Source organism: Camarhynchus parvulus, chromosome 3, assembly GCF_901933205.1.
Source record: "Camarhynchus parvulus chromosome 3, STF_HiC, whole genome shotgun sequence".
NCBI classification, from domain to species: Eukaryota; Metazoa; Chordata; class Aves; order Passeriformes; family Thraupidae; genus Camarhynchus; species Camarhynchus parvulus.
In genome coordinates, this window is record NC_044573.1 from 29,133,875 (window position 1) to 29,153,931 (window position 20,057).

The following is a 20,057-nucleotide window of genomic DNA, read 5'->3' on the forward strand; positions in this document are numbered from 1 at the left end:
ATGACTTGATGACATGTGTTTCCTGGTTCTCATCCTGCAGGATATGATAGTTCTTCCTTTGATAAGAATTTTCAAATATTTATTTTGTAACATTATGCCATGGTAATTAAGAAGGAGAGGAGGATTTTTTTGGCTCTTTGAGTGAAATAAATTGTTTTCTCTAGAAGTTTTAGCTGAACTATTCCACTGTCCTGCCAAAATGTTGTCCTTATCATTGGTTTCTTCTCTTAATTCTGTTTTTGTTTATATAATGTAGGCATTCCTGTACATAGATTTCAATTTCAAAGCTAGAGAAAAACAAATCCAATAACACCTTGGTTTAAAATAACATAGAGCTTATTTGTTAGAATTAACCCCAGGAGAAACAGCATGCCAATAATGTTAATGCACTATGGCACTTGGAGGTAATTTGAAAGAAGAAGGTGAGGCTATTTTATGAAATTACAGATTATTTAAGGAAATGTAAACATCATGATTGAAGATACCACATCAACCATGGAAAAGAAATAAGCTTCACTACTGAGTAGAATGAAAACACAACTACTCCATCAAGCTTTCAATGTCTCTTGCAGTCTTTTTACTGTTATTAATATTATTGTCTTCCCTTATTTTTTCCATAAATGTCACTGCCATTACCCATAGGCTGCAACATTATTCTGTAGCTGATATATGCTCATATTATACTGAAATGCAATTTCAATGGTCCTTTCTAAGTTTTGTTCCATTTATACTATTTTCAGAATGGGTTTGTTTACTACTTCATATGTTTCTGTATTTTCTTAAAATGAACAGTGTAAACCAGAAAATTTCCCCTTCCAAAGTGTTCTGTGGATCTATTTTTGTGTGCTTTGTTTGGCTGTACAAATCTGATGACTTTTCAAGCTAGTGCTGGAAAATTATTATCAGGTTACCTTTAATTTTGGTTGATGCATTTCTGCCAGGCAGTAGCAATAATTACTGTAATAGTTTTGTTTCCCGAACTTTACTTTTTATTTGTACTGTCAAAGTCAGCACATCGCCAGAAGAGTTGAATACTTTACATTGCAGTGTTATGTATGAATAAGGGCATGTCATTGTTTATCTTAGGCTTGATCATGACTTTTTTCCAGGCTTTCTGCACTTAATACAAGCTTTTTCTACAACAAAAGCAATTCTAGGGGGTTAATTCAGGCTGCATGTTAAAATTAGTGCTAGAGATGGGATGAATGTACTATAAAATTCTGCTCACAAAGCTGCCTATTTTTCTACAAGGAAAGCATGAAACATGAACATTACACTCTCAGGTCATCACCTTAGAAAAAAAATATTTTCATGAATTCTCTTTCTCTTTTGGATCACACAGCAGTAAATAGTGCACTCTGTCTTTCTTTGATTTTCATATACAGAAAGGGTGGAGCATTTCTGCGTGCTTTGCCATTCAGACATTCCCGGTGGCTCTGTTTTCAACTCCCAATTTTTGAATTAGTAACAGATGTCCTGATTCTTTTGACAGAAAAGGGGTAAAATTTTCTCTGTATTTTAAGAAATCTTTTTTACACTTTTACCAATCATTGAACCCTCAGTACTACTTTTTGCTACCAGCCTTCTCTGTAAACAGTATCTTATATCACAGAAATCTTGCTGCAGTCAATGGGAACTTATCCTGATATACGTATGATGAGGTGCACCAGAATATATTTAAAATTACTTTAAAATGCAGCTTATGGACCAGTAAGGGGTAACATCCCAGTATTGCACATCCCAGCCTGTTTAGACATGTTTTGCCTATTTCTTGCCTCAGCTTCACTGATGAAAATGAGTATAAGACTTAGTGATGCTCACCCCGAAAACAAGGTATTTCATGCCCATGAAATAGGAAAAATGTGTTAAAGAAAGCAGAAGAAACTACAGAAACCTGGAGAAGGAGAAAAACCTTACATCAAAATTACAAAGCAGGTAGCCTGGAAAAGATCTGGTATATGTGCATATGTTACTGGTAATGCTGGTCCATTGGCATTAAACATAGAGAAAACTCTTGCACAGCAGAAATCCTAGGGAGTTTTACAGGTCTTGTTCAAGATGGATTTGGGGGTCTTGGATAGCTGTGAGGGAGGAAGGCAGACTTCTGGGTAGGACAAGAGAAAGACTGGAGGGGGAAAATCAAAAGAGAATCAAATTCCAATTTAAGGAATTTAATTTTTGAGGTTTAAGTTGCAACCTGGAGGTTTAATTAAAGGTGGAGCTATTTTGCATTCTTCACAAAGTTTGAGTGTTAGAGTCCTCCTCCTTTCTGTTCCTGAACTGTCTTCATTCCTGTAGTTTATTTAGGTGCAAGTCTCATCCTTTCTTCTTGCTAATTTATTGACATATGCATACTGATGATAACACAGATGCTGGCATAAGCTCTCGTTCTCCTTAAGTCTTTGAATGTTTTTGTTAATAATAATACAGATGCAATGTATCTTACTTGGATATATAGATCATCCAGCAGTAAGAACTGAAAATAATACAGACTGTAATATTTTTCTCTAGTGATTTTAAAAGATTTGAATGCCAAGTAAGTCTTGACATTGTGGCGCACAAAAGGAAACAGTACCATGTTGTAAATGTAAAAAGCCACCAATAATTTGTGTATGTAGAATTCTTGCTTTACCTAAACGGGTATGGAAAAGTATTTGCTAATGCATTATTAATGAAGCCTGATTTTTTTTCTTCCAAGAATATTGAAAATATTCGAGGTATACTTAGGGCCCAATGTGAAACAGATGGAAGAAATACAGAAGCAAAATGCATTGTGCTGTTGTGAAAATACCTCTGGCACGCACTTAAGAATATTTCACATATTTTAAATTTTTGAAGTTCAGTTTTACTTATGAACATTTAAAATTATCTTGAGGAATTATATACCTCAAGCATTGAGACTTTAGAGAAGTGATGTGAAATACAATTTTTCAGATAATAGAAATCTTTTGTCAAAAATGCTTTCCAATCAGTGGAAAATCAAACTTAGTCTTCTCTTTGCTTTAAGACCCCTGGGCTGACTTGCTGAGTTTATCTAAAAAAGGATTTAAATAAGCACAAAATCTCTATCTTTTGATGACTTTGAAGAAATTCTCTTTTTTTTTTACCTTGGGGCAGGAGGAATGTCACTTGTATGTCAGGAAGCTTTTGAAATTTTCAAGCAGGACCATGCTGACAGTATAACTATTGAGGACAACAAACAGCTTCTGAAGCAGAGGTGAGTGCCATAGGAAAATACAGCTGGGGGAAGACATCTGAGAGTTTATCAGCAGTCTGGGCAGGAACACATAATTTTACACCAGACCCTCCAGGCTTCTGTTGAGGACTCGTTACAGGCCCTTCACCTTTTCTTACTTAAGACATTTCATATTCAGAAGGCACTGAGTGGTGATAGAAGTCTGGATAGAAATGAAAATAGCATGAGGAATCTTAGTGCATATTTCCACTGGTTTTATTCATCTTCACAGCCATGTTGAAGCAACGTGGCAATGACATTCATGATCAAGAATTATCTAGGGGATGTATCCATGGGACTGAATCAATTACTCCAATTTCCATTGTCAAAAATGCTTTACTGACTTCAGCACTGAATTGGATAGTAAGCTAGGAGATGCTTAACATATGCATGCCTGGTGTCTCTAACCTGTTTGCCAAGTGATTTTAGCTTCTTTCTGCCAGTTTTGCATTCACAAACAGAAATAATACTTTTGTCCTCCTTTTTGTTTTTAATGTTGCCAAAACACTTCATATGTCTGGTGAAAATAGTGATAATGGCAAAACATTGAAAACATGGGTTTTCATACAGATTTTAAACCTCACAAATTAAACCACCAACACTTGTCTTTGTTGGTTGGATAACAGTACTGCTTCACTGTCAAATTTTCATGTGTTAACCCTCCTAGTACAGCAAAAGAAATGCATGGCTTTGTGATTGCAGATGCAAAAGCGAATCACTCAGTCTGTGTTTGTAACTTACATTTTCCTCTAAGAGTTGCTTGGGGGAATTTTGCTTGTTTTCTTCTATTTAGTTCAGAGAGGTGTTTGTTTGATTGTGGGATGTTATCGTTTGGTTTCGTTTTTGTGGAGTTTTTTGTTCTGAGCTTTTCTTCCTCTACTTTCTTCTATTTTTTTAACACAATTTGCTACTTCACAGGCATGGCAGACTTGTTTTCAGGCACACCAAGTCTTATAGTCCTTTATTTCAGTAAAATTAAAATGATCTCCACATCTTTGTGACTTACTCAAGTTCTTGCTATTTATCACTTTTCTGAACTGATTAACTTTTTATCTGGATCTATACCTCAGCCACAGGAAAGCAAATTGCTAAGATATTAGATGTATGTAAGTATTTATCCATGTAAGCTGGATATCTAGCAATGCCTTTCTTTTGATCAATTTATCAGATCATGTCACAACACTGCCTCATCACTGCATAAAAGATTACACTGCAGTTGTTTCTGGTGTTGCCATTCAATAGAACACTTAATAGTTACAGCATGATCATGAGAACAATATGGTTCTGAGTCATGCTCTGCCCTTCCTCTAGTCAATCACAATTCTTCCATATTTTTTCTGTATGTTATTACTATGAAGCAAACCAGTATTTCCTTCTGGTTTCAGAATATATAATAGAGATTAGCAAAATCTACTAAGTTCTATGACAGATTTGCTTTCCTTAAAGGACACAGATTCATACTAATGCCTTGTGTAACCCCTCTCTAACAGGCATAAGCTGATTGCTGAAATCAGTGCTAATGTGAATTTTGATACTTTGAAACAGGCAGTTTCCCCTGCCATTTGCAGTCATTTTTAGCAAAGACGCTTAGCTCCAAGTTTACCAAGTTCATTAGAAGGGATTTGTATGAAATCCAGTCTGTAATTTAGAATGCAGCCTCTCAACTACTAGTTACACAAAAGCTCTGTAAGCCAGCCAGTGTTCAAATTGCACAGGAAGAGTGTGGACACCACATGTTTAAAGGTTACCATAGCTTCCCTTTATATGTAGGCTTCTCTTGTTAATAATTTTGTTTATAGTTGCATAACCACTTCTGTCATACCACAAACAGTATTTGGTTCACAAATTACTTATTTTTAGCCGTCTTATTTTTTCCTTTGGGCATTTTGGGTTGATTCTCTTGGTTTGCTAATTATCATAGAGTCAGAGAATAGGCTGAGTTGGAAGGAATCTTTAACAGTCATCTAGTCAAACCCTGCGGCAATAAGCAGAGATATCTTCAACTAGATCAGGTTGCTCAGAGCAAAGTCAAGGTTGACTTTGAATGTTTCCAGGGATGGGGCATCCACCACTTCTCTGGACAATCTGTTCCAGTGTTTTAGCCCTCCCATTTTAAAAGATTTCTCTCTTAGACCTACTCTAAATCTAGCCTAAAGCACTACACCTTGTCCTACCACAACAGCCCCTGCTAAAACATTTGTCCCCATCTTTCTTATGATCTCCCTTTAAATATTGAAATGTGTTAGTGGAACCTTCACTTCTCCAGGCTGAACAACTCCAGCTCTCCCAGTCTGTCTTCCTAAGAGAAGTGTTCCAGCCCTCTGATGATTTTTGGGGCCCTGCTCTGCCACTTCAACAGATCTATGTCTTTCCTGTGCTCCAGAACTGGACGCAGTGGTGTTGAATACATGGAATGCTGGCGGCTTGGGGTGCAGCTGCACTTCGAGCTCTGGTTGGCAGGAGCCCAAGGCAAGAGGCCTTGAAAACTAGCACTGATCCTTCGCATAACGACACAGGGACCTGGTGGTTCCAGCCAGGTGGACAGACACTTAGAGACACAGTAGGAGCCCATGCCTCAGGTTGAAGGGCGGAGACTTTCATGCTTTTAGACTGTGGGTAAAAAAATACAGGGTTTCCTTTGTTCAGGGTCCCTCCTTAGAGGCAGCAGCTTAAGCTGTTATCCTGCTGTTGCATCATGATTAAATTATTTTAAGGACCCAGACATCTGAGTCTCTGCTATGGGAAACTCAGGGTTGAGCCAGTAAGGAAATGTTGTCTAACTGTGTTTGGTAAGTGCAGGGAGTCAAGCAGTTAACTTGTTGGCTCACTCACTGCAAAGGGGCCTTGGTCCTAGCTCAGGTGATGAGAGCGTAACTCATTTTGGCTAAGGACAGGGTTAATTTTTTGTAGTAGCCATGAGGGGGCAAGGCCTGGAGCTATGTGGGTGTAACCAAGACCCTACTGTTATTCAATGCCATGCAATGTCATGGCCACGGGCAGAAGAAAAGGATAACCAAACCCTAACCCTCTTTCATTTCAGAAAAGAGCATTCCTTTTCCCTTGGGGGAAGTGTGGCAGACAGAGTGGTGGGGTAACACTGGTCCCAACTGAAGGGAGCACTTTGGATGGCATGGCTGTGGTTGGATCAAGCTCCAAACTTTCTCTTTTGCACACTTCTGTTATGAATATTGTTCCTGTTATTAATAATTTTCTTATTTCATTGCTGTTTCCAGTAAATTGTTCTTATCTCAAATGATAACCTTTGCCTTTCCTGCTTCCAATTGAACAGGGATCAAATGGAAGTGTGTTTTTTATTTTGTGGGACTCCTAAATCAGAAAATGCCATTCCTAAACCATTGTGGCCCAATCTCTACACAGGCAGCATCACTATACTCTTCCTAGGTTATCCATCTGTGCTTCCACTGCCTGTGCATTTCCTACTTGCTTTACTTTAGATTGATTTGCCAATCTCAACTCAGTCATGCTAGTCTCTTGCCTTCCTTGCTTGATTTCTTGCTCCTGTGGGTTTTGAGTTTTTGCACTTCATGGAAAACATTTTAAAAGACCTACTAGCTTTGTTCTATGCCTTTGTCCCTGAAGGCAGTTTTCCAGGGGATCTTATTGACTAACTCACTGAAGAGCTGGAAGCTAACTTTACTCTTACCCTGGCCCATATCCCTCTGGACTGTGAACTCCACCAGCACATGACCACAGCAGCCCAGGCTGCCTCCAATCTTGATGTCTCCAATTAGCTCATTACTTTGGTGACCAGCAGGCCCACTATTGTGTCCCTCTGGTAAGTCTGTCTATTACCTCGCTTAAGAAGTTATCCTCCATGCAGTCCGGGAGTCTCTTTGATTACCTACTGCTTGCCACGCTACTTTTTCAGCAAATGCTGACTTGTTTGAAGTCTTCCAGGAGGGCAAAAGCCAGTAAGAACAATGCCTCCATCAGATGAAACATGAAGGCCTCATAAATAGGCTCCCCTTGATCAGGCATCCTGTAGTAGATGCCAACCACTCAGTTCCCTTTGTTGCCTCAATTTCTGATTCCTACCCATCAGCTATCAGCCTGCTCAGATAACTATTGGTCAGAGACAGCTTTTCACACTCAGTCTGCCTCTTGGTTTAGAGAGCATCCTTTCTCCTTACTTGCCTCTTCAGACAATCTGTAGCGACTGGTAGGCAAACTCAAGTTATGGGATTTGCCCTACCAAGTTTCAGTAATGGCAACTAGATCACGGTGTTATACCAGTGTGGTGACTTCCAGCTTCTCCTGTCAGTTGCCCATGCAGCATGCACTGGTATAAAATCACTTTAGCTGTTGGCCGCTCCATCTTCTTAGAAGAACACACCTTAATTCCTTTGAAGTATTTCCTTGGTGTTCCCCTGGTGGCTCCTACTGCCTCAGGAGCACCTGGCACATCTCAGTAAGACATCAAGTATGCATTATATCATTCTTATAGTAATTGAATGGTGAACTATCAGTGAGCCTTGGAAGTTTCACTGTGAAGCTCGCAACTGTTGCCTGGGCTGTGAAATTATTCACATAGATGTGACTATACGTAGCCATACCTATAAAATATAGATGTATTTTTTCTGTAACTACTGGTGTAAAAATGATCAAAGGAAGTCAATTAAATACTGAAAAGCATTTGTTTTGTTAAATATATATATATATATATATATATATATATATATAAGAAAAAACTTGTTTATGAAGAAACCTTTTCACCCACTACTCTAGAGCTCTTCACAGGTGCAGTAGCTTATATTGTAACTCAGTAATGTCTCTGAATTTAAAAAGTGGGAAAACTGATATAGTGAAAGATAATTCAAGTGAAACAAAATTGAGTCAATTTGCCTTCAATTCAAGTTGCCTATGGGAAGTGCCTTTGTGAGATAGAAAATGTGATCTTCTACAGCTTTACAGCAATTCTTTTTCATTTTTCTTCCATGGATTAATAACTGCTTCCTTGCTTAAAAGAAACTACCCTGTGTTGATACCTGGACAGAATCAGATTTCTGCAATTCAAACTTTCTGTACCTGACTTCCAGAGAAGTTAATAATATCCTATTTCTTAATGCAATCCTGCTCTCTTAGGATTGTTTCTCTGAAGAGGAGAAAAATGCATCCCATTTTCTGGTGAAATATTCTACCAAGAAATCTTTCCAGTTGTGCCACTCCAATGTAATGCATACTGCATAAAGCCTCTAAATCCCATCTTAGACAATATTTCCAGTAGTAAAATTCTACTGAGCTTATAGATGAGATGTAAATCTAGTTTGCTTTTTTGTTGTTCTCCATTGTGTTTATCCCATTTTCTTTGTTCCTAGCTTTCTGGTTTTTAGTTGGTTAACAGTTAACTTGTTTTTCAGTACCTATGGGCAAGTTTCATGGAAAGGATGAGTTTCACTTGGGTCGCTTGTTGTTGTAATTTCTAATAATTAAAAACAAGTGAATACTCTTTTAATTCACTGAATGTCTCTCTCATTAGACAGCCTCTGAGTTTGTCTTAGTTTACATGATGAGTTAGAGATTTGTTTTCCAAGCTGTTTATACTTTAATTACTGGCACTTGCATTCAAAGAGTGAAATCTTTGCCAAAATGCTTTTTCCACTAAAATTAGTGGCTAAATTTGCTCTGGGGTTTCATCGTGGAATATTTATCTTGTAGGTAATAGAAACCATGATTTGGCAATTTCATCCTTTTCTGTTGAGTGGTTTCCATGTAAGATATACATGAAGTTTTTTCAGCTAACAATATAATTGTTCAGTCATCACTATGCATATCACCTTAATGCTAGATAATGTCACCCTTACTTTTATTAAAGTTTTGAAAATAGCTTTGTCCCATTCAATATTAGAGTCAAGTCTTATGTATTTACCTGACTTATTTTGTTTGACAAGGATTCGTAGTCACAGATGGAATCTGATGAAATATCATAAATTCATGCCAAATTTCAGTTTATGTTATTATGCTGGTTTATAAACTATAGTGTTTGAACAACAGATGCGCAACCTATTCAATTATTGGTAGTAACCTGTGAATAAAGGCTGGATAAATATCTGGCTTCAACTTTTCCAGATACATCTCTCTGTGAACATTAATCAGAGTCAACAGCCAACATGAGATTTGTCTCAGGAATTAATAAGTAAAAAGTAATTAAAGAAATTATTATGGGACCTGAGAGAAAGAAGGGGAGAGGTACTTCAAGGTTTCTTTCCTTTGACATTTATGCAATCCTTAATGTCTGCTTGGGGATCTAAGTTAACCCCAGTAGAAAAAGCTTTTCTAAAATCTAACAGAAGCTTCAATGGCTTCCACCTTTTTTATGTAAGAAAGAGTAAGTGTCCAGAAACCCTCCAGCTTCAGCCATTTAACCTTGTGGAATTCAGCCTTGAAAGCATATGTTTGTGAGCAGATAGCCAAGTAGGAACTTGAAATTCTAACTTGTTCCAGTCTTATGAAGAAATGGACTAATTGAGAAGGGGAAATTTTTTCACATCCCACCTTTGTAAGGAGAAGCCATATTTGTTTACTCTGTTTTGATATTTTTTGAGTTGGACAGAAGTACAATTTGTGGATTTCTCCAGTTTCTTTGTCTAGATCAAGACCCTTCTAGATAGTTTCTCTTAGACCAGACAATCTCTCCTCATGGAAAATTGTTTCCAGTTAATTCTACTTACAAATGAAAATCTAGTTCTGAGTAATTCTGTATTTTATTGTGATAAGCTTCTGGAACTATTTGTTCTTTAGAATAATTCTGTATCATTATGTTTGCATTGACAGGTTCGATGAAGCTAAATGCCTTGGAGAGAAATTAAATGAAGTGAGAAATAAAATAAGTGAGTACATTTAAACTTCATTTTCCCTTTAGCTGATGAAATCACAGAATTCAAATATATGGGAGGAGACTCTAGTTTCTAAAAGAAAAAAGTCAATGCATTGCTAAGACTTCCAATAGGGTAAACTGTGAGCTGATGATAGCAGTAATAATTTTATGTACAAGTTTGATTATTTCAAATACTGTAATGTAAAAAACAGTTTCCTTCTTTATTTGATAGGATGTCTGAAATTTATCAAAACAAAAAGAAGGCAAGGTATTAGCATGGAATTTTAAATTTTATTTTGGAATAAAAGGATCCAAAACCATAATTTGAAAAATTCACATCTATATATTATGGATTAGCGCTCTGCACTTTCTACAGATTAATTAGCTCAATTTTGAGGAGTGCCTCAGTTTGGTGGGGAGTTTCATCTTTTTTTCTTCTAAAATCCCAACAATATATGATTGGTATCCAATTTCAGATTGTTCAATGTCAAAAACCACCCATAGATACATTCAACCCCAAGGCGGGTCTTATTTGATCCCCTTAGCAGCCTTTGATATGTTCCTAGATAATTTTGGAGTTCTGTTGATTCCAAATCACTCCAATTGACTCCAATCCTGGAGGCTGTCCAGGATTTGTCAGATGTTAAACAGGTTTTTTCTGTCCCTGGAGATCAGGTCCATGTCTTCCATTTTGCACACATTCAGGTGACCCATGTCTCTTCAACCTTTCAGATGCAGAATGTGAAGGACCAGATTGAAAGGTAATCTGGCATCCAGGGCAAGTGGTGTAGATCTTACTCTTATTTTCTATCTCCTCCTTCTTTGGGTGGCACCAAAATAGACATGGACATTGAAGTCATTATCATCACTTCATGTCTTAGAATAGCAGCTGACTTCTGGGAAAGTACAAATATCTCACAACACAGCTGCCAAGTGCTCTGTGCTTACACCATAGCCATGATTATATTCTCTGTGGTCATGAATGATAATTATTGCCAGATTCCCCTCCCAGTCACCTTTGGGTTCACCACAAGTCCCTCAGAGATATTATGCAGTATATTTAAATTATGTCAGGTATGTAGAAAACCTCAGCCATATTGGCAAAGTGATTTCAAACCACAGCACAACTGATGTTTGGAATAGATCCAGGAGCAGACACATCAGGTGCTGAGCCTTCCTGCAGGAGTTTTCTGAATACTTGGTTATTTCTGTAAGACATGACACTAGAATTCATCTGTCTTCTTTCAGTAGGTTAATTTGCCTCTGTCAGGCTGGCCAAAACATAAATGTCAGTACAGAACCTGCGCATAGATATTCATAGATTGACCCATGCAAGAAGAATTTCAGTCTCTACCTCGCATCTATGTGTTTCTGCAGTGTCCATATAAACTCACTTAACTCCTGCCAAGTAGGCTTTTTACTGTGGCAAACTTGGAAAAGCAAGTTAAACATATCATGGAGGACTCTTTTCCCTCTGCTACCATCTTGAAGTCCACGTTGTCCTGCATTCCTTCTGTCTCTTAGATTTGCTCATCTATGTTACAGACAAGAAATTCTTTAGCCTAAATAAGGTGCAGCCAAAAGTAAGCCCTGATTGCCAAGCTTCTTTCTCTTATGGAAGTTGAAATTAATTTTAGAGCAGGAACAGTGAACATCAGCAATAAGCAGCTACACACAAGCACATCTTTCTCAGTATCTGGGGCTGCAACTGTGCTGCTTGAAGAGAGGAGCCTTGCAGCCACCCTAAAGGCATTTTTCCTGAGGGAGAACAAATGTTTGGAGGGCATGGGAGACAGTAAAAGATGCAGTGGGACACAGGCCAGTCCTGAAGGTACCACTCGCAGCGTCATGCTAGGACAAGACTTGTGTGATCTCTAAGTCCCTTGAGATTTGAATCTCTCAGAAATAAGGTAACAATGCAATGTAGGCATCATCTCTCAAGACTCTGTTTCCCTGGATTGCTGCAAAATCTAGAAGAAACCCTTGGTTTGGACTGAATTGCTGTATGTTTTTCCTCAGTAAGGCAAAACTTCTGATAGCTGTTGTGCAGTAAAGTATGGATTTAGCTGCAATTAAAAACATCTGTTTAAAACTTGCTTTTGGTTAAGTTCTTCAGTGTTAACATTGAAGCAGTAAAGGATATCTGGGAAACATGAGTGATACAACAACAGTATATGTAAACTAAAAAACCAAACTGATGCCTTGAACAAAGCAAGCAGCCATGTAACAAATAAGTAGTGCTGCACTGAGCTTGACAATGCTTACATGCCTGCTGTAGGAAATTGTAATAAGTTGTAGACCACATGAATGCTGAAAATGTCCCTTAAGAATCAAGCTAGAAATGTCTCCAAAGTTCTAAAAACAAAAATTGCACAAAGCACATTTTGTCTTGTTGTGGTATATAAGTGTAGCTACAAGTGAAGCGTTTTCAAGTTGAAAATTCATTTCCTTACTCTCTTTTTATTTTGTTAGCAAAATGGGAAAAATGTATTTTCATTCAGTTTTTACTCTAGTTCTGTTGTATAAGGAAGAAATTCTATCTATCCATTCATAGCTATCTATATCCTGATTGATGCAGATTATGCAGATGTAACTACTTTGTGGATGGTTTTTATACACTGATGTCTGAGACTTAAAAGTGATCATACTCTAAATTCCTTTCTTCAGTTCTTTCTGTGTAACACTCTGCAGCATGTGAAAATTAGCACTCTGGCTAATATAAATATTAGATTTTATTCATCTGTCCTTTCATCCTGTCCAGCTTTGTTTAGAACATATTTGTTAATGTATCTACCTGTAAGCACCTCCTAAGAAGTATTCAAATTTTGTATCCAGTTCATCTTAGTCAATTCAATTACACTACCTTATACAGTTTAACAACCTAAAACATTTTTTTTCAATTAAGTTTGTTTCATCATAGAAGTCATGCTCAAAGGATCATTAAAGATGCTAAGTTTGCTAACCTTCCAAATTTTTACTTAAAATGTGGTATGAGAAATAAGAGTCATCTGCGGCCTGCAACTAGATCTTTCATTTACTTTTATTGTTGTTTTGGTTTCCTTAAGCATTCCTGGCTGCCTTGTTGTGTACAATCAAGAACAGATCCCATCAATATCATTTTCCATTATTTCTAAGTTACTCCTAATAGTATAGAGCTGAAAACCACAGAGCCATAATAATCCATTTCATGCAGTTCGATTGTGTTTTGAGATACTGACAGCAGCATCTGGCTGTAACTTTTATGTCATAAATACTCTTTCATTCTGACTTTGGAAATATTAGTGTTTTGCAGTGAAAAGTACACACAATACTCCAACCCCTTCTCAATTACACTAGCATTTCAAAAACATCAGGAAATTAGGGCTGTAAAAAGAAATTTGTGGTAGGATTTTCTTGGTAGGCTTTTGTAGATGAACTGCTTGCACAAAAAGATTAAGGAAAACCATGTCTAGATGTAAGGTGGATTTCAAGTGTGGAATAGCTATAATATCAGAAATGAGACATGGTGACCAGCATGCCTCTTTGCTAGTATACCACTTAGTCCTGGATTCTGTCTCATTTTTTGTTTAATAGCAATACAGAGATTTTTCTTTTTTTTTAATGAAAAGTAATACATCTTAGATTTATCATTAGGCTTACTTTTCACAACGACTTCCTAGAATATGAGGATGAATTTTATTGAGGATGAAAATTGTCTTTTTCTGATACTTGGGGAAAAAAAAAAGAAGAGGGAAGTGTTTCTAAGTCAGGGTCATTTTAGTGGCACTGTTTGCTGCATTATGACACTAAACTCTATATAGGCACAAATAAAGGAGCCAAGGGCTTTAGTGCAAGCATTGAGGGGCAATTCTTTTTGCAAGTTACTACATAAATACACCATAAAAAAGCAGAGAAATTGTATAGATTTTGAACATGTAGACATGCCTGGATTTGTTTGAGTGAACTATTCAGAATTTTTACATACAGCTGGAGAATGTACCCAATGACTGGGCTTTAAAAGACAAATACAAAAAGCCAACATGACTGAAACTGGAATAAAAGAACTGAGAGGTCAGGAAATAATGAGAACTCTTTAACCAGCGTAGGAGAGGTGGAAAGTGGGCCAGCACTGACACAAAGTACATTTTTGCCTTTCTAGTCCAACATTAAGAACTTTCAAGGTGTATATTTTGCTAGCTAAAAAAAAAAAAGTTTCTTTTCTTGGGAAAAAAAGTGCTGTATGACTTAATGTGTTTTTGTATTGTATTATTTTCAGAGTTAGAGTCTGTAACAAGAACTGTAGATCCTTTTGGTATTACTGAAGAAAACAGTGAAGGAAATTTGATGCTGAAGCCTAAGATTTTATTTCAGAATAGTGAAGAAAATTTCTCATTGCAAAAATTTGAGTAATTGTGCCTAGCACAGTGTGGTGACTCAACCTCAGCTGACTATCCAGCAGCTTCCTCACATCCCTTCCTCAAAGGAATAGGGTGGAGAAGTAGGAAGAAAAAGGTTGTGGGTTGAGATAAAGATGAGAACATGGCTTAACAACTACTAAGTGAAACAGATTGAAGTCAGGAAAATTAGTTTAATTTATTGTCAATTAAACTAGAGCTGCATGGTGAGAAGCAGAGACAAAACCTCTGAAATAAAAACTTCTCCCCTTATCAGAGTTAGCAGGAGGGTTTGTTTTTTTTCTAGGTGCTGCTATGGACAAGGTGGTTTTTCACTATTACTGCATTCTGTGTCAAAGTACTCTGACAGTAAGGACTACTCTACATCTGAACAAACTGTAAAGCATTAAATAACAAAAAAGACCCAACTGTTACTACATTGATCCAAGAGTGAGTTGGGGACCTACAACTTCTATTTTCAGTGTAATTAAACTGATACATTCATTCAGAATTTCACCACCAAAGAAAGTTTCCTATGTGCAAGAATGTGCTGTGTGTTAGAAGCCTTTAAGACCAGTAAAGATTTCCATTTCACTCCTATAAAAGTCTGGCTGTTTTAGGTTATTTTTACCACTATTAGATTTAGTTTTTTTCCTGAAGGGAAAAAAACATACTAAATGGTATTTAATGCCCAGAGGGAAGCAGCTGTTGTTTTTAGTCTGTCCAGAAATCAGCTAACATTATGATTGAAGCTGGAAGAGGAAGGACAAACTCATGTGGGAGTAATAACTGTGTGAGGAAACAGGCACTCTCGGAATGAAAAAGGGTAGGTGGGTGGATTATGTGCACATGATGTTGATGGTGCATCTATACCCACAGGAATGCTGAGCTGTTGCACTGCTCTGCCTCATTTCAGGTTTAGATTTTTGTGCAGAAGATCATAGAATACCAAAGCAATTTATAATCTTTAGTGACAGCAGGTTCTAGTACTGCAAAGCAAGGTTATTGAAAAGTCCTCATTTAATTTCCTTGCAAATTATTCAAAGACTGTTCATATGTGTCACAGTTAATGGCATGATACGCTGAAATGGTAAGGCTGGAGGAGAACAAGGACAAGACCTGTCAGTGCTCAGAGATAATTACTGATTCTCATTCACTAACTTGGATGTCACACTGTTATTTCTGTGAATGCACAGTAGATGTTAAACCTACTCCAAATCTAATTAATATAAACCCAGAATTTTTATTCACCCTTTTTTCTTTGTGCAAGATTCTATGTATGTATACATAAAAAACAATCTTGGTACTATCACTCTTCCCCCCCATCTTGATGAGCCAAGCAGATCTACATTAAACTCCAAAGTAAAAATATTTCGTGCAAGGGTTTCCTTTACACCATGCAAGGGTTTTCTTTACACCTATGAAGGGTGTACAGCTTTACGAAGGGCACTGATAGCAGCATTTTTGCACAGAGAGAAAAATAAATAAGAGAGATGAAGTTAAGGTTTTTTAGGCAGAGATGATCTGAGAGCACTCTGTGGCGTACATCTACATTGTTGTAGCTTCACATGTGGGCAATTACTTAGAAAAAGAAGGATCAGCTAGTTAAGAACTAGAATACCAAGGCTGATACTAGGAATGCTGCACATATTTTAAGCCATGATTATATGAGCTGAAAGAATTGAGGGAAGTCATGCACAAGCAAATAGCATTTTTTAAACTTTTGCTGAAGTATCTGTGCTTTGGAAGGATGAGATTTCTCTGTTAAAGTTCTGTGTTTTACGTGGGATCTAGATGAAATGAAAAAGCTGGGATGATTTGCTAGATGAAGAGAGAACCCATCAAAATCTATGCAATGCTTTCTTAAAGCTTAATATTATTGGTAGTATTATCTATTTCTTTACAGTAATATAAATGTTCTGAGTTAAAGACATTCACTTACTGGACATTGTTTCAGCCATGAATGCCGTGAAACAAAAAGAGAGAAATTACTGTGCTTTGAAATGCATTCCATTCTTTAGCGTAATATTCTGAGATACTTATTCTTTTATGGAAATAAACACTGTGACTTTCTAGTTGCTGATTTAATTCACTGTTCTAGTGTAATTCCAAAAACAATCAAGTAGTTACAAAAACTTATATGTGCTGAGCAAATTTTACTGGAAATGACTAGTGTAGAAGAAAAATGGCAAGGTTTGGTTTAAAAAGGGATTGAGAAACTTCAAGAAGAAAGGTTACATTCCACAAAAAATATGGTTCAAATGAAATGCAAATAACTCATAACTAAATATATTCTGTATGCAGATTTAATGAGCAGATAAGTCAATAATGTCATTCCACAGCATTTCATTCTTCAGGTAGCTTGTATTCTCACCAGAGACCTTTAAAATCCACGGAACTTGAAATCTTGAAATCCTCACTAAGGAAAAAATCTAGCTGAGGTCAGTTTGAGTTCTACTTGTGTATGGATTGCAAAGAAGATCCTGAAAAGATTTCCACATTTATGTTTATTGTTTTTTTAGTTGATCAAGGCCAACAAGCATTAGCTATAGATTCATAGAATCATTGAATGGTTTGAATTGGAAGATACCTTAGAGGTCATCAGTTCCAACTGTCCTGCCCTGGGCAGGGTCACCTTCCACTAGAACAGGTTGCTCTGAGCCCTATCCCACCCAGTGTGAGTGGGCAGAATGTGCTGTGCAGCTCATTCAGAACATTCTCCATCAGGTGTACTGTGTGTGCCTTCTTCAAAGCCAGTTCAGTATCAGGCTGCATGTACCATGATTTCAGTGTCCAACATCCTAGCTGGATTGCTCAGTACCTGAGAAATTCCAGATCAACAGCCAGATCAGTGATCTAGAAGAAGCTGCAACAGTAGTTTATTATGAAAAGGAGGAGGTTTGACAAAAACACATCAACGTAGACTGGAAGCTCTCTGAGCAAAAAAGCCTGCCTGCCTGCTGCTTCACCACTTCTGTCCTGCTCTGGGATATATGAAAAATTAAAGCTTCAATACACATAGTTTCTGCTGATTTCCTTTTCTCCTGGAATGCTGCCTGTCTGTTACAGATGTGCTCTGTCACTTAACAGAGACAGTCTTCGTATCAGGACACAAGTTGTATCAGAAAATAGTACACAAACATTATTTCTTCCATACTTCATCTCAGGTGTGTAACTCTGTTGCTTATTCCTGAGTGGTGTGGCTTATACCTAACATAACAAAGCACGTTAGGTCTGCAAAACCTGCAGCCATCTGTAAGAAAAACAGAAGAGAAAACAAGCCATGGGGACAAACAGTCCCCCAGATGTAATTTCCCAGCTGGGATGTTATTCAATGTGGCCCAGTGCCTAGAAGCCCCAGTCTGTTTCTGATCTGCAGGTCAATTTCAAAGCAGTTTTGTAATAAACGAGGCATGTTTATGTGTCTACCAAAAATAGCAGTAGCTGTTAAAGCTGAAGCCATTCAGCAGGGCTGACAAGAGTCTTCAGAATCTTTCTCCTTAATTTCTTGGCCCAATTGTTTGGCAACTTAATGCTGAAAAAAACAAAGTTCCTATGTGTGTTTGTTTTGGATAAATATCTAAGTTTCGTGCCATTATGACGGCAGTTTTGAGATCTTTTTTTTTTAATGTTACATTTTGATTTTTGGAAGCAAGGAATTGAAAACACAGAAAAACAGCTGAGTTTCTAAAGATATTATTTTCTTAACTACTTTGTCACCATCTACGGTTTCTTCTTTGTTAAAAATGTAATTTATTTTGCTTTGTAGGATGCTCCATCTTATTTTTCTGTTTGGTTACAAATCCTTCAGTTTTAACATAGTTCCTGCTTCCCATGATGAAATATAGCTTACTTTCATCCCGATTCTGTTCAGGTTCTTTTTCTACCACTTCAGACATTATTTGTATGGCCTAATTGACCATGGATCTGTAGAGCATAATCTAAAATGGTGTGGTCTTTCACAATGTCTTCTGGAAGATCTCTCAAGGTGCTCTAATAGAATAGGTGTCATGACTTTCACACAGGCCTGGCAGGTAGCTACCATATGGTAATTGGTTTCTGTCCTCTTGGGGCAGACTCAGTGCTATGATGGACATGCCCACAGCGTATTTTCTTGTCCTTTGAGCATCCAGTTGGATCATAATATAAAGCAGAGAGATGGAATGTATTTTTCTTTCTTGCTAGAACTTCAGTGAAAGGTTCATGTTAATGATTTTTTGTTTCTTTGCTTTTTCACTGTGTTCATAGTGAGAGTAATCAATTAACTACCTTGTTTGTAGTCAACAGATCATATTTTGATTCATGTGAAAATTTTTTTAGAACCTCAAAAGTCTCTGCCAAGTGAGCAAGGCTTGAATTGTCTTGAAGTAGTGCAGCTGTGTTTGCTGAGTGCAATTTTAAACAACCTATGACTAGGTAATTGATAATATAATAATACTTTTAGCTGAATTGAGTCCCCAGATGGCTGATAGTAAGAGAACCAGAAAAAACTATAATGTCTATTATAAAAGCCTGTGAAGTGTTACTATCCCTTTCTGAAAACAGTAGAGAAAGTCTGTCTTTGTTATACTTACAATAGGCATTGTACATGTTATAGGTCCTAACTGTAAGCGGAGCAGGAAAAATCAGCATTTTCCAAGGCTAAGGATCAAGAAATGAGGCAGGTGCCAAAAGGAAGATGTGAGGAAGCAATGTTGGGGCAGTGCCATGCTACCCTTGGCATGCTTATTGTAGCTGCAGTGTCCCTGGAGCTCTGGGTTTTGTAGCTTTTTCAAGCTTAACCCTAAGCAGAGCAGAAAAATCAGAATTTTTCAAAGTGAATTTCCACCTTGTGGGTGGTACCAAGGTGTGAAGAGAGCAATGGTGGGGTTGGCATGCCTTTTCTAGTTGCAGGGTCCATGGACTTCAAGGCTCTGTGGTTTTCTCAACACAAACTGTAAGCGTAACCCTAACCCTAAGTGCAGCAGCAAAAGCAGCTTCTTGCCTAGTTGCCTGGAACATAAATGGCACCAAGAACAAAGTTATTGAGGGAGCAATCTTTGGGAAGTGGCATGTTCCTTTATAAATACTCCAAAAGTTATAAATGCTCTAAAACCTACCAAAATGATACCAAATAAAACCTAAGGGAGTGAAGTTAAAAGAAGAGACAAGAGACAAAAATCCATTAAAAGAAATGGGGGGAAAAAAGGCTAAAACAAAGATAAAACAATAAAAAGGCATGGGGTGCATAAAGGGCAAAGAAAAGAATCAAACCCTACGGAATTTATCCTCATTGAAATCACAAGAACTCTTCCTTTCAGGAAAGGAAATGAAATCTTGAAAACAGAAAGGAAATTGTTACAAACACTCGGAGCTTTTCTGTTTGTGTTACAAACAGAAAAGGAAGTGTTACAAACACAAGAATAACATTTTAAAAATTTTTAAAAATTTTGAAATGGAGGAACTAGAAGAAAATGGATAGGGATGAAATGAAGTGCAGTGAAAAGGATCAAAACTTGCTGAAATTATTATCACTGAAATTGCAAAATCAGGAAAAAAAGTCAAAGAAAAATATGGAAGAGATAGATAAAATGAAATGCCTGATGTAAAAAAAATCTTCAACTAAGGTAAAGCA

The 20,057-nt window shown here is 37.2% G+C and overlaps 1 protein-coding gene across 1 annotated transcript in view; it reads left to right on the plus strand.

Annotated features, from left to right (window-relative positions):
* KIF6 (kinesin family member 6) overlaps positions 1–20,057 on the plus strand; it is a 147,084-nt gene that overhangs the window by 87,676 nt on the left and 39,351 nt on the right. The window contains exons 14-15 of the mRNA XM_030945763.1: positions 3,118–3,217; positions 10,028–10,083. Of these exons, the coding sequence (XP_030801623.1) occupies positions 3,118–3,217; positions 10,028–10,083 (156 nt within the window). The remainder of the gene's footprint in view (positions 1–3,117; positions 3,218–10,027; positions 10,084–20,057) is intronic.